The 15,340-nt window shown below is 44.0% G+C and overlaps 1 protein-coding gene across 1 annotated transcript in view; it reads left to right on the top strand.

Moving 5' to 3' along the window:
* The window catches only part of SLC6A2 (solute carrier family 6 member 2), a 154,469-nt gene that overhangs the window by 133,797 nt on the left and 5,332 nt on the right, over window positions 1-15,340 (top strand). Inside the window, exons 11-12 of the mRNA XM_075008453.1 lie at window positions 5,340-5,440; window positions 11,212-11,379. Of these exons, the coding sequence (XP_074864554.1) occupies window positions 5,340-5,440; window positions 11,212-11,379 (269 nt within the window). The remainder of the gene's footprint in view (window positions 1-5,339; window positions 5,441-11,211; window positions 11,380-15,340) is intronic.

Genomic DNA, 15,340 nt, shown 5'->3' with positions numbered 1-15,340 from the left:
TGCAGTGAGGTCTCTCTGTGCTCTTCTGACAACGTAAAGAGACATAGATGTAAATGAGAACCCACTCCCACATAATTTTAAAGACAGCATATCAGAGTCAAAGAAGTTTAATAAAATGTGAGAAACAAAGCACTTGTGTGGGCAGAATCTAAAAGCTAAACACAATCATTGCATAGAAGAAAAGTCTTTCTACAAGTTAAGAATTGTACATTCAGAATATCAAGGATTTGTTATGTTCTCCATGTTGATAGTGATGGAACAGAGTTGGACTGCTATATTGAAACTGAAGTGGGGGATGTGGGAAAAAAGTCCCTTTATTTTCAGAGGAAGCCTGTGAATTTGTGATTAAGTTAGAATTTGAATTAGAATTTGAATTTGAATTCAGCGGCACCCATAATGAAAAAATTCCTTTTTGCCCATTGCATCACACTGCATCGGTAGCCATCACACTGCATCGGTAGCAATTGTATCAGTAGCCATCTATTGCAATTATGAGTAGTCAGGGTAGTGATCTGCCTAGTACTTGTCAGGCTTGAGAAAAAACCGCAGCATGGACCCACCAGGATATTCTGGATTTTCTTTCGATTTGGGGAGATCAGTCGGCTTAGAGAGGATTGATGAAATGGAACAGTAACTGGAAGGAGGACTTTAGTGGAGTCTCCTCTAGAGCTGTGGTGTGGTTATTTGACTGATTGACTTTGGCTAGTTGGCTTGAATGATAAATATGTTTTCAGAATAATGTGGCTAGTTCGCTACAGCAGTAGCCACTATAGTGCCTGCTGCTTCAGAACTCTAGAGACATAGAAACATGTGGATTTATTTTACAATCAGTGCCTTGTTTGCATGTAGCGCTTGTGTATGAGTTTGAGGCTGGATCTACATTGTGAGATAAAATCAGTTTTAAGTCAGTTAGCTTGATTTTTCCAAGTTCCTGTCCTTACTGTAAATTCCATTAGCTCAATTTATGGAGCACTAAAATTGACATAATATTGAAATCGTAGTAACCTAACACGTGTAGCATTTAAAATTCCAATTGAAGAGTAGTGAGGATGTGCCATGTCTTTAAATCAAATTCATTAGTCTCCAGACATGTCCTGTATGTGCCCCACAATGCCCCACAGTTCTCCACTCTGGCCTCTTACATCTCTGCTGTGCTCAGATGCGGAGGGATTAGGCAACAGGAAGACCATTACAATTTGGCACCTGGAATCCAGAGGCTGAAACATCTTTCTTTTTCTTTGCTGGTAGAGCGAGTGTGGGGTCTGTGGTTCTGTGTGTACCCCTGCTAGCTGCCATTTTTTTCTGTGCTGCCTGGCACAAACCACTGCTGCAACCTCCCGCCCACCCCATACTGTGTCAGCTACGCTGTGTGTGAGGATCGTGCTTGTCTGGTAGAATGAGAGACAGACATTTCCATGTTGTCCTGCCCACCACATCTCCTCTCTTTCCTCCCTGAGAGGCGCCGCGCATTCTTTAACTTTCTCTTGCCCACATCATGTGGCATCTAGTCTGTGGGTGGGGGTCGTGCCTGGACGAGAAACTTCTTTTCAGCCACTTAAATTTTATCTGACCCCCACATGCCTTTCTTTCCCTCCTCCCAGAGGTGCCACACAGTCTGGAACATTCTCACACTCAGCCACATCACATGGCTTGACCTTGAACAATAAAAGGATGTGCTGCAGAAGGTGCCAGTCAGCTTGCACACGGTGAGGGTCATGATTTTTGGGGCTGGCTGTAGCTGGTGGTCTTTTAGCCACCTGGGGGACATCTCCCTTGGTGGTCACAATTTTGGGGGGCTGGCTGTAGCTCAGGGTCTTTTAGCCACCCAGGGGACAGCTCCCTCGGCGGTCACAATTTTTGGGAGCTGTCTGTAAGTGGCCTTGGGAAGTCATGGTTTCTGGGACTGGCTATAGCTGGGGATCTTTTATCCACCTGGGGGATGTCTCCCTTGGCAGACATGATTTTAGGTCAATGAAAGAAAATACTTTGTCACTAGAGTGGCTGTCCTCTGGGACCAAATATTTTATATGGGCTTTATCAAAGGCCAAAGGGGCTGGCTTTATTTGGTGGTCTTTTATCTGCTCTGAGCCATAACTATTTCAGTGATTCATTCGAGTTTCAACCTTGTCTAGTTAAACATAAGCATCTTCTTTTGCACAAGGCCTAAATCCAGATTCAAGTTCCTACATAATGAAAGGGTCTATATGGTGGTCACGATTTTCATATCTGTCATTTTGAGGCACTTGGAGGAGGGGAGAGTGATCAGGAATAGTCAGCATGGATTCATGAAGGGCAAGTCATGCCTGACCAATCTGATTAGTTTCTACAATGAGATAACTGGCTCCGTGCATAGGGGAAAATCAATGGATGTGATTTGTCTTGACTTTAGCAAAGCTTTTGACACGGTCTCCCACAATATTCTTATCAGCAAGATAAAGGAATGTGGAGTGGATAAATGGATGGTGAGATGGATAGAAAGCTGGCTAGAAGATCAGGCCCAGCGGGTAGTGATCAATGGCTTGATGTCGGGATGGCAGTCAGTTTCTAGTGGAGTGCCCCAAGGTTCGGTTCTGGGTCCTGTTCTGTTCAACATATTTATCAATGACCTGTATGAGGGATTGGATTGCACCCTCAGCAAGTTTGCAGATGACACTAAGCTAGGGGGACAGGTAGATACGCTGGAGGGTAGGGACAGGGTCCAGACTGACTTAGACAAATTGGAAGACTGGACTGCAAGAAATCTGATGAGGTTCAATAAGGACAAGTGCAGCATCCTATACTTGGGCCGGAAGAATCCCAAGCATTGTTACAGGCTGGGGTCTGACTGGCTCACTAGGGCTGTGTCTACACGTGCCCCAAACTTCGAAATGGCCATGCAAATGGCCATTTCGAAGTTTACTAATGAAGCGCTGAAATGCATATTCAGCGCTTCATTAGCATGCGGGCGGCAGCGGCGCTTCGAAATTGACGAGCCTTGCCGCCGCGCGGCGCGTCCAGACGGGGCTCCTTTTCGAAAGCACGTCACCTACTTCGAAGTCCCCTTATTCCCGTGAGCTCATGGGAATAAGGGGACTTCGAAGAAGGTGGCGTGCTTTCGAAAAGGAGCCCCGTCTGGACGCGCCGCGCGGCGGCAAGGCTCGTCAATTTCGAAGCGCCGCTGCCGCCCGCATGCTAATGAAGCGCTGAATATGCATTTCAGCGCTTCATTAGTAAACTTCGAAATGGCCATTTGCATGGCCATTTCGAAGTTTGGGGCACGTGTAGACGTAGCCTAGTAGTTTTGCAGAAAAGGACCTGGGAGTTTTAGTGGACGAGAAGCTGGACATGTGTCAACAGTGTGCCGTTGTAGCCAAGAAAGCTAATGGCCTATTAGGTTGCATCAAGAGGCGCGTTGCCAGTAGATCCAGAGAAGTGATTATTCCTCTTTATTCGGCTTTGGCAAGGCCGCATCTGGAGTACTCTGTCCAGTTCTGGGCCCCCAATTATAGGAAGGATGTGGATACACTGGAGAGGGTCCAGCGGAGGGTGACCAAAATAATTAGGGGGCTGGAGCATATGACTTATGAAGAAAGGTTGAGGGAGTTGGGACTGTTTAGTCTGCAGAAGAGAAGACTGAGGGGGGACTTGATAACAGCCTTCAACTTACTGAAGGGAGGTTGCAAAGAGGCTGGAGAGAGGCTGTTCACAGTGGTCACGGATGGCAGAACACGGAACAATGGTCTCAAGTTGCGGTTGGAAAGGTCCAGGTTGAACATTAGGAAAAACTTTTTCACTAGGAGGGTGGTGAAGCATTGGAATGGTCTACCTAGGGAAGTAGTGGAGTCTCCATCCCTGGAGGTATTTAAGTCTCACCTCAATAAAACCCTGGCGGGCTGATCTGATGGGTTTGGTCCTGCTTAGAGCAGGGGGCTGGACTCAACGGCTTTTTTAGGTCTCTTCCAGCTCTATTGTTCTATGAGTCTATGATTCTATGAAAAGTCTGCTGTCTTTTAGCCGCCCAGAGCCATTACTGGTGATTTATTTGAGTTTCAGTGTAGCACCCATGTCTGCTTAGATTCCTCTTTCCCAGGAGGCCTAAATCTGTATCCAAGCCCAAAAGAAATCCTAGGTGCACTGCTCATAGGGGCAGGTGGTGGGTCTCCCTGGGTGATCATGGGTTTTGGGGCTGTCAACATCATGATTTTCAAGCACTGACTGTAGCAGGGGGTCCTTTAGCTGTCCCAATCTGTACGTGTTTCAATGAAGGCAATGTAGTAGCAATTACCACAGTTCTTGAAATAACTTGCAGTTCTTGAAATAATTTTGCAGTGGGGAATATTTTTGTCCTGAGGGTCTTTTTTGGCAGGTCCAAACCTAGCTGTAGTTTGCGGTCTTTTAGCCATCCCGAGCTGTAACTGTGACTGATTCATTGGAGCTTCAGTGTAACAACTGTGTCTACTTAAATATAAACATGGCAGGGGAAAGAGGGGAATGATAGGTGAGCAGATGTTGTCATATTCCCACATCTACTTGTGGGACCAGAATGCTACGGGCTTCAGGGAACTGTGGGACTTCCCACAATACACTGCTGCAGCACTTGATTTAAGATCTATTTAAGCTACTTGTGTGTGGCAGCAGTAAGTTGGTTTTATGGGGAGCATGTGGGAAGGTAAAGATGCTCAGAATTGAATGGATAAAATCCAGCATTAAGAAATTGATTCTAATAAAAATCGATTTTATCTCATAGTTTAGACACAGGATGAGTTGCCATAATTTGACTTTGCAAACAATAGCCTACAGCCATAATTTTAAAAAGCACCTGTATTCATTTTGCCACTTAAATATTTGAAATGTGTTGTAGCTTAACTGAAAATGAAGCTCAACATAGCTATCTAAGTGGTCATGTGACTTACATGGGACGTATTAGGGAGAAACCCCTAACTCTGTTGAACTCGGCTGCAAAATTTCTGTAAACTAAAATGGGATCAGGATTTCATCCTTACACTATTTGTCTGTGTCTACACTCGCATTCCTCTTTCAAAAGAAGAAAAGCCATGTAGATGGCAGATCTTTGAAAGAACCCTTCTTCCCAGTTTATTTTGGGAAAGAATAATATGCAAATGAGGACCAGATATGTAAATGTGCACCTCATTTGCATTTTTATTTCCCTCATTTACATGCCTCTTTCAAAAGAGGAATGCAAGTGTAGACACACCCTTTCTGTTTTGAAAGTAACTCACATACATTTTTCTGAGATTACAAATAAGAAATGTGGTTTTTGTTTGTTTTCCCCCCCCCGGTATCTTATCATTTTATGCCAACTTAACACTGTGCATCTTCTGTTTGTGCTTAACCTGCAGGTGTGGACAGATTCAGTGAAGACATACAACAGATGATGGGCTTCAAACCAGGCCTCTACTGGAGACTGTGTTGGAAATTTGTCAGCCCTGCTTTTTTACTGGTAAGAAGCAACTTGTAATATTATTTGCGTGCTACATCTCTTGTTGCCCAGGGCAGTATAGATTTTCAGTGCCCCTCCCCCCTGGCAGAACAGATGAGCAGAGTAAAACAAACACTCCATCCACTCAAATTTGGTGCAGACAGGTCCTGGATATTAATTTTCCACTCACAAAGTTGGTGTCCAGAGCAATGGCACTGAGTACTGGACTCCAAGGATGACCCTGTTAGAGCAGTTGTCAGATGGGAAAAATGATTAGTGGTCAAGATCATCTAAGGTAGGTGTGGGTATTACATATAGCCTCTTCTCTCCCAATTGTTTTAAGAGATAATGGCTCAGCTTAGTAACTCACCAAAACCTCTGATGGCGAGAGAGATCTCCATATCCTAAACCATTGTGAATGTGTTGAAGGAAAGGAAGGTAGCAGGCCTCAAATTCATTTTTGGAGAAGAGGTAGTAAATAAAGGTTGATTTCATAGGATTTAAAGGCCATTTGACGTGGAACGGTCCTCATTAAGTTCAGCTAAGCATCTTAATATTTTGTGGGGTGTCCATCTTCAAATCTGTAGGTAGCTCTATTAGTGACATTGAAATTGGCTTGGAGAACTGCTGTGTGTAATGGTATTTGTTTATATTAACAGTGAGTTTACACATTTCTCATTTTATTGTGCTCTGATAACACTCATGAGTGCTTTGGTGACATATTGGATTATAGGTGAAGTTTATCTTCTGTCTCACCAAAAACAGCCATTATGCCCCGCAGCTTCAAATGCACTTCCCTCATTTAGGCTGCCATGAATTCAGTTTTTAAATCTCACACACACACCCCCGCCTTGGACTGACTTCCTTCCTCCTTGGGAACATGAATGGTAAGGAGAGGGCCAGAAAAAGAAATCCAAAGTGTCAGAACTTCTGCTTCTAAGAAGAACCGCCCTGGAGATGAAGTAGAGTCATAAACAACACAGCCACTTGCATTATTTGACACAGGCTATCAGCCCATAGCTGTGTTTGCAGGCAGAGAATCCTCTTGTACAGTACACTAAAGTTCCTAGTTGTCAAGGCCTTTCTTAGAGTGATGCTTCAGTCTGCTAGAGTCAGAAACTGCACTGCAACAGTGTATGGGCTACTACCTGTTCCCACTTCACACAGGAAGAACATATACATAAATGAGTTTCAGTCTGTGAATCAAAAGACTGCAGAATTGAAGAATCTGTCAAATCAAAATGTCATTCAAGGCTACCCCATCTCAGTACTCATGTTGAGGAATCCTCATCCCTCAGAAATTCACATTCAGGAATTCTTGTCCCTCAGAATCTAAGCAACATAAAAGAGATTCAGGCTGTGTATACTCTACAAATTACTCTGGTATAATTCATGTCACTCAGAGGTCTGAAAAATCCACACCCACAGTGACATTCAGTGTGGTAGCCTAAACACCAGTGTACACCATGCTGTGTTGACAGAAGAGCTAGCACATCTCACACAGGCGGGAGAGCTCTTCACTGATTGTCATGGAGCATCTGCCCCAGAAGTGCTACAATGGCTTAGTTACATCAGTGCAGTTGCACCACTGCACATGATGTGGTGTAGACACAGCCTCAGTGTCCTCTTGTCAAGCTTTTTATCCCCTCTGCTCCAGAGTCCAAAATGGATGGGATGGATTCATAAGTGAAATGGTATGGGATGGGGTTTAACTTATGAACCTCTCCTATGAGGGCTGTATGTTGAACATCTCTCCTTCACAGAGGGACTTAGGAATGCAATTGACACGGCCTGCTACAAGGCTCCAACCCCCAACCCCAGCCAGGCTCCAGCCCGAGCTCCCAGCCCCAGCCACTGGCCCTGGGCACGACTCCCAGCCACACCCCGTCTCTATAATTTGGCAATATCTGTGGTCCTGCTGCACTGCAACACCCGCAGGGTCGCTGACAATGCCAAACCATAGATGTTGCCAGCCAGAGAGTCTTGCACTAGAGAGGGCCAACCTGTAGTTCTTTTCCTGTTTGATGTGTTACATAGTCACAGAGATTTACAATACAAATACTGAGTATAACTTTATACCATGGGCTATAGAGATTGTAAGTGAATCTATAATGCATCATCCTACATGCATTTTTTTCAAGTTTAAACACTATACACATTCTTATCAACTTAACATCTAATATTTATTCTGATAATGTTAACACACAGATAACCAAGACTGGTTTCCAGTTCATTTGTAAGTGTTCAGTAAGATCTGGGGCTTTGAAATGAGCTGCATTTGGTCTGCCTTCATCATATTGATAGTACATTTCTACCCCTCCTGGCCAGTTATACTTCTGGAAGCATGTTTGATATGAGGGGAAAGAATCTGTGAGGGCTTTTTCCTTCCTGTCTCCCCTTCATAAGCCCAACATGGTACTGTGTTCTGGCTCCTCTTCCCATCCCAGGCTTCTAGTTCATGCTTCTACTTCAAGGACAAATATGTCTCATTATAACTTCAGTGATGCCCAGCAGAATGTCAAACAAGTTGGTTAAAAAAGTAACCAAGAAACTACTCCTTTCTCCACCACAAAGAAATCCATAGGGTAATAAGGCACAGTAAACCCTCAATATAACAAACTAATGGCAGGGAGGGGTGTCCGTTAATACCAAAAGTCATTATATGCAGGGGTTTACTGTATTTGCCCTGTCATCCCCCCAGCCAGGCTTGCGCAGACACACACACCCCCGCAAAAAAAGGGGGCAACTCACCAGAACTGCTGGAACCACTGGAGCCATCAGAGCCACCAGCTGCAGGAACCACCTACCACAGACAGAGGAGCTGCTGGCCATGGCTAGTGCTGCTCATGGCTGGAGCTGCCTGCATGCCGCGTGGCTGCAGAGTCCCAAGCCACACAGCTGGAATTTTCAGAGCCTGCCACATAGCTACAGGAGCAGCCATCACCACTGGAGCCACCACATGCTCCTGCCGCCAGGGATGGGAGCATACACGAGTGCCACCTGCCCACATACATGCCCCAGCACTGGTGGGATGCGCTCATGGTGACTCCAGCAGGGGCGACTGTCCAGGCAGCAGTGGCTGTGGCAGCTGGGGTAAGTTCTTTATTTTGTGGAGAGGAGGCAGGGGTCAGGTTTTAGGATTTTCTGGGCCCCGATTAAGCGGACATCAGGAACAACAGGGGTCTGGTGGATGTCCATTGTTCCCAAAGTCCACTAAATTGGGGTCCGTAAAATTGAGGGTTTACTGTATATGATTCCAGATGTTGCCCCAGTTATATAGAACTGCAGAATAGAGTGATGTTATTTATATCTAATGTTTTAGAAACATCTAAATAATTTGAGGATTTAATTCGGTGCTGAATTTCATTCAGCCATCATTAAACAAATTTGTGTCAGCTAAGCATGTAACTTCTTGAGGCATTACCATTTATGTATGTGCTTTGTTTTTGAAAAGTAATGTCACAATATGCACAGGAATGTGACTAGATACCATATTTTTACATTTTAATAACTATTTGCTGTATTCAGTGATTAGTATATTTTTTGTTTGGAGGGTATTAAGATCACAAATGTTCACTAACTTACTAGACTGTGGAGGGTGCAGTTACTTCAGGTGGTTAGCTCTGAGACACAGAAAGGGAAGAGACATATTAAATATAACTTGTAAGCCTTCTGACGTGCATTAAGGAAAATAAACAGATGTTTCATTACATTTGAGGATTTTTGCCCTCTGAAATGTGAAGTAGTTTTATGTAAAGGTTAGAATCAGAACTAAACTGCAGTTTTATATTGAGTATTTATACATTCACTCCAGTTTATTTGTAGATCAAAAGGTCAAGGTGAATATATGGAGATTTTGACATCATTGTGACCTAGGATATTTTTCCATTGCATTAAAGTTTATGCTTTCGATTTAACATTTAAAGCAGTAGAGATCTGCCAAATAGCCACATCAAATCTGGATCAAATATTGTCTCAAAGTTCAAAATTAGCTATCAGCCAAGTACAGGACACTCTTATCTGGGCATATTTAATATGAGCCACACTGTACGTTTTTTTGAATGAAAAGCATTTAAACACAATACATGATATGATAGCATCCAATCAGTAATGAGCCAATGAGGCACACACTAAAGTCAGTCAGTCTTACTTTATACTAATGTTCCATTTGCCAGTGTTTTCAAAAAGGCTAATAAGTTATCAAAAGTTGTTATAAGCATGGTAAAGACATAAGGGCTCTATGCTGAAGATCATTATAAGCACCCAAGTAGAATGTATACTATATATATGGCTATAAATCATTATTATATAAACAACCTTTACATTCTGTAACAGTTAATTAGCATTTAATAGAACATTTAGGCTATGTTTACATGGGCAGCTTCCATCGACTGACGTCATTGTCGGCAGAGGTACCTCAGCAAAACATAAGTTGACGGAGAGCATGCACATGTAAAAAGAAGTTCACCACTCTGTCAACAGCAAGTATCTACGTGGCACCCAGTTCTGTCAACAGAGGGAGCGCCTTAACCCCAGAAGTGGGGCATGCATAGAGGGCAAGCCCTTCCAGGACCACCGGTTCCACATGCCCTTAAAGGCTCCCTCCATGGCCTCGGTCTCTGCGCACAGTGAGCCTTGCAAAGCCCTGCTGATACAGCCGAGTTCCTACAGGGCCCACAGCCTCAGTTTGTAGAGCCAGTTGGTGGCAGCCCAGCAGCATGCCAGGGCAGCTCCCAGGCTGTCCCTGGAATGATGGGCAGCTGCTGCTCCCTTTACCTCCCATCCTCATGAGGGTCTTCCATTACATATTGGAGGATGACCCTGAGGAGAGCCCGCAGACAATGGCCCTGTGGCCCCGATACCACAGCAGCCCTCCCCACGTTGGGGGAACCCGACAAATCTGGTGGTGGTACGTATTTGGTTATAGGAATAAGGGAATTTCAAAGTGTGCAGAGTCCTTTTGAAAAGGATCCCGTGTAGACGAGCCATGTGGGATTGAAAGCGGCACTTCTGAAGTGCTTGGCTGCCATTATACTAATGAGGTACTTCATATTCATGGTAGCGCCTCATTAGCATCTTTCGGTTACATTCATTATCATGCCCCTTTTGAAGTTCTGGGGCTAGTGTAGACATAGCCATAGTGATAGACTAAAAGAGCTTAATCTACTTATCTTCACAAAAAGAAAGTTTAAGGAGTAACTTGATTATACTCGGTAAGTATCTGCTTGAGGAACAAATATTTAATAATGCTCTCTTCAGTCTAGCAGAGGAAGATGTATTGGGACAGTTCCATCCTTATGAAGTTGGAACCCCTGAGGGAAAGGACAAAGAGGGATCCTGAGGTGTCCTCAGGGACCCTTTGAAAATCTACCGGTAGTCCTGTACTTGAACCATGACTTCACCCTGAGACCTTCCCCACCTTTAGCTCTCGCTTAAATACCAGAATAAGAAGTGAGTCTCAGTCTTGGAAGCAGAGAAGTAAATCCCCCTCTCAGAACAGTATGTGGTCTGCCAGTGACATTCACTAGTACACAGGTTGGATACAAACCGCCTGGCTGGATTTTTTTTTATTTTCCTGACCATTAACATCATTGGTAAGTGCCCTAAGTAATTCTACATTTTCGTTTGAATGGAACACATTGTAAATAGACTGAAGGTAGGGCTTGTTCCATGAGTCTAACTATCCCCTTTGCACTGCGGAGCCTGGCTCATCTAACAGCTCAGGCTTGTTATCCACTTGAAATTTTTCCAAAGGACTAACATTTAGATTATTTCTATTTTTCTTCTCTTAGTTTGTGGTGATAGTCAGTATTGTAAACTTCAAACCTCTGACCTATGATGACTACACTTTCCCTCTCTGGGCAAATCGAATTGGCTGGGGGATAGCATTATCTTCAATGATCCTTGTGCCTGCCTACATTATCTATAAATTTCTGAATGTGCGTGGGACCTTTAAGGAAGTAAGTGGTGTGCTAATAAAATGTCATGAAATGTTATTATGAAATGAATATACTGGATCTGAGCTAACAGTTTGCTTCTCTAGCTCCCCAGACACCTTCCTCCTTGTGTGACCTTTTAGAGCCAGCTTTCCAACTGGTTGGAATTAGAAGCTGTATTTAATATGCCCTACTCCAGTTTCTAGACAGCAATTACTCTGCCAAAATGCCCTGGTCTTTTGTAAAATCATATTTTTGATGTATGTAGATTTTAAAGTTAAATTAATATTTTTTCTACTGTACCAACATATGTAAATGGATGTGTTCAATAAAGTATACATGGGAGCAACTCTAGATGGTTTCATTAGACAGAAATTTGACCCACGAGTCTCAACAGGAATGCTGTGCATCTTTCATAATCTGGGTGCTTCACTGAGGTGATCAAAAGAGATTAAACCACTCACCTGAATTTATGGCTCCAAATGCTTATTACGTAATTGATATTAAAGAAATTGGAAGAAGGCTAATTTAAATGGAGTTGATGGGACCATCTATTCAACAAGTTGCCCAACACTGTCCATTAATAGAACCTGTTTTCAAATGCTGGGTGTCTACCTGAGGCTGAATACTCTTGGGAAACTGCATCAAAAAGAGAGGAGCCATTACCAAAAATGTGGTGGTGAAAAATACATTCCATTTCCCATATTAAAATGTGATTAGTGTTAGAGCCCCATGCTTTGGAACTGGAACTTGGAATTTGGCAGGAGGTAGACTTTGTGTCAAGAATGTGCCTTTTGCTGTTCCTATGGAAACCTGCTGAAATGTGGTCTCAAGGGATAAGATTTGAAAAATTGCAGTTCACATATGTTCACTAAAGACTTCTTATGGCTTTTCTGCACAGTGAGTTATTAAGGATTAGCTATTTCGGAAGAGTTATTAAGCTACAAAACATTCCCTATCTAAATCCAAATTAACTTTTAAGTAGGCAAGAAGTTGAGATTTTTGACAAGTAGATTTCCCCAAAGAGTCAGGGAGTGCTCCAGACTGGGCCCTGCAGTTGCAGCTCTGGTCTCTGCCAGGCACCTAAACTGAGAGCAGTGAGACCACCTTACTTGTACTCTCAATGACATCCCATGCTGGGCCTAGGCAGCAGCCTGATTTGAATACAGAGGGGCAAGAGCAAGACCAGTGAGGGCGGAAAGGGGAATAGATTGGGCCGAGGACAAGAGTATGGCCCAAGGTGGGGGAAGAAGAGGGAACGAAAATGGGATGAAGAGTTATTTTGGGATGGAGACTGGGAGTGGCTAGGCAAGAAGCCTGGGACTTGGAGGTGGGGAAGGAAATGGAGAGATATTGGAGCCAGTAGGAGAGTAGTGAGCAGTGGAGGGAGGGAGACTGAAGGACGCTTGAACTGGGTGAGGAGCCCTGGGAGGTAGACAGGGACTGAGATTCTGAGGATGGGAAACATGGGTCAATGCTGGGAGGACCAGGAAATTGGCATGGGAAGTCTAGTGGGGTAAAACTAGGACCTGCTGGGCAAAGACAGTGGACTTGGATCAGAATCCTGAGGACTGCAAATTACAATGAGAAACCAGGGGTGGAGAATACACAGGGCTGAAACAGGCACAGGTTGGAGGCAATGGGACAAAAGGAATTCAGACTTTAGGGTGAAATATGCAGAAGAGTCTGTGCCCAGTCGACAAACTTTGCAGCCTTGAAAACAACCGAGATACCCATATGTCACCATTCCTTTGCATCACCAAATGTCTGTGAAACTCACGGGCAAATTTTCTTCTCCACGTCCTGCTCCTTCACTGTTGTTCAACGAAGAAGATGACAACTTACTACTGCTACAAATTACTGCATTAGTTTAAGTGGCAGAGGTCTGTGTGGTGCATGTTCCAACCCTTTTGATGGAGCTTGTAGGTGTAAATATCATCATTTGATGGATGCTGATTTTTACTGGTGTTTTTAGGACCTATACTGTATTGTATGTTATAGGAAATTATAGGCAAACTACATTAAAAGAACTTCAGAGTTGCAAAGTCAAGCACTGAGAAGTTAGTAAATTCCAGAATTAAGATTCATAGAAATTATAGAATATTAGAACTGGAAGAAACCCAGAGAGGTCATCAAGTCCCATTCCCTGCACTCACGGCAGGACTGAAGACCATGTATGCCATGTTAATCTAACCTGCTCTTAAATATCTCTAATGATGGAGATTCAACAACCTTCCTAGGAAATGTATTCCAGTGCTCAACCACCCTGACATATAGAAAATTTTTCCTAATGTCCTATCTTGCTGCAATTTAAGCCCTTTGCATCTTGTTGTGTCATTAGAGGATGAGGAGGATATTTTTTCTCCCTCGACCTTGTAACGCCCTTTTAGATACTTGAAAGCTGTTACCATATCCCCTCTTGGTCTTCTCTTTTCCAAACAAAACAGCACTAAGTCTTTCAGGCTACGTCTACACGTGAACCCTACATCGAAGAAGCCTATTTCAATGTGGCGACATCAAAATAGGCTATTTCAATGAATAACGTCTACACGTCCTCCAGGGCTGGCAACGTCAATGTTCAACATCGACGTTGCGCAGCACCACATCGAAATAGGCCCTGCGAGGGAACGTCTACGCGCCAAAGTAGCACACATCGAAATAAGAGTGCCAGGCACAGCTGCAGACAGGGTCACAGAGCGGACTCAACAGCAAGTCGCTCCCTTAAAGGGCCCCTCCCAGACACATTTTCACTAAACAGCGCAAGATACACAGAGCCGACAACTAGTTGCAGACCCTGTGCATGCAGCATGGATCCCCAGCTGCAGCAGCAGCAGCCAGAAGCCCTGGCCTACGGGCTGCTGCACACGGTGACCATAGAGCCCCGCAAGGGCTGGAGAGAGAGCGTCTCTCAACCCCCCAGCTGATGGCCGCCATGGAGGACCCCGCTATTTCGATGTTGTGGGACGCGGATCGTCTACACGTTCCCTACTTCGACGTTGAACGTCGAAGTAGAGCGCTATTCCCATCCCCTCATGGGGTTAGCGACTTCGATGTCTCGCTGCCTAACATCGATTTCAACTTCGAAATAGCGCCCAACACATGTAGCCGTGACGGGCGCTATTTCGAAGTTGGTGCCGCTACTTTGAAGTAGTGTGCACGTGTAGACACGGCCTCAGTTGTCCCTCATAAGTCATGTTTTCTAGATCTTTAAGCATTTTGTTGCTCTTTTCTGGACCTGCTCCAGTTTCACCTCAACTTTCTTGAAATGGGGTACCCAGAACTGGACAAAATACTCCAGCTGAGGCCTAATCAGTGCAGAGTAGAGCAGAAGGATTACATGTCAAGTCTTGCTTATGTAACTCCTGTTAATGTATCTCAGAATAATGTTTGATTTTTTTTTGAAACCGTGTCGCACTGTTGATTCCTGTTTAGCTTGTGGTCTGCTATGACCCCTAGATCCCTTTCTGCTATATTCATCCCTAAACAGTCACTTCCCATTTTGTATGTTTGAAACGATTTTTCCTCCGTAAGTGGAGTACTTTACATTTGTCCTTGTTGAACTTCATCCTGTTTACCTCAGACCATTTTTCCAGTTTGACCAGATTATTGTGAATTATAACCCTATCCTCCAAGGCAGGCATGAGCAAACTTTTTGCATCGGGCCCTACTTTTCATCCCTCCAGTCAGCAGGGGCTCTGATCCTATCTAATGAACTCCAAACCAACAGAAATTTCGGTTAGCTTCATATAAAAAAAAATCCTTTCATCACGTGTAAGAAAATATGTGGAAGGTGTAAACTTTATCGATTGGGATATAAATCTGAATACACATATATAAAAACAGTGACATATTTCAACATTTTTAAGGAGATGGATGACCCTGACAACCAGCAGCTGATCATGCAGCACCCTCTTTATTTTGCAACTCCCTGAGGGGGCATGGTCCTTACTCTGCTCACCCCTGCTCCAAATCACTTGCAACCTCT

This window comes from Carettochelys insculpta, chromosome 14, assembly GCF_033958435.1.
Source record: "Carettochelys insculpta isolate YL-2023 chromosome 14, ASM3395843v1, whole genome shotgun sequence".
NCBI classification, from domain to species: domain Eukaryota; kingdom Metazoa; phylum Chordata; order Testudines; family Carettochelyidae; genus Carettochelys; species Carettochelys insculpta.
This window is presented reverse-complemented; position numbering and strand designations above follow the sequence as displayed.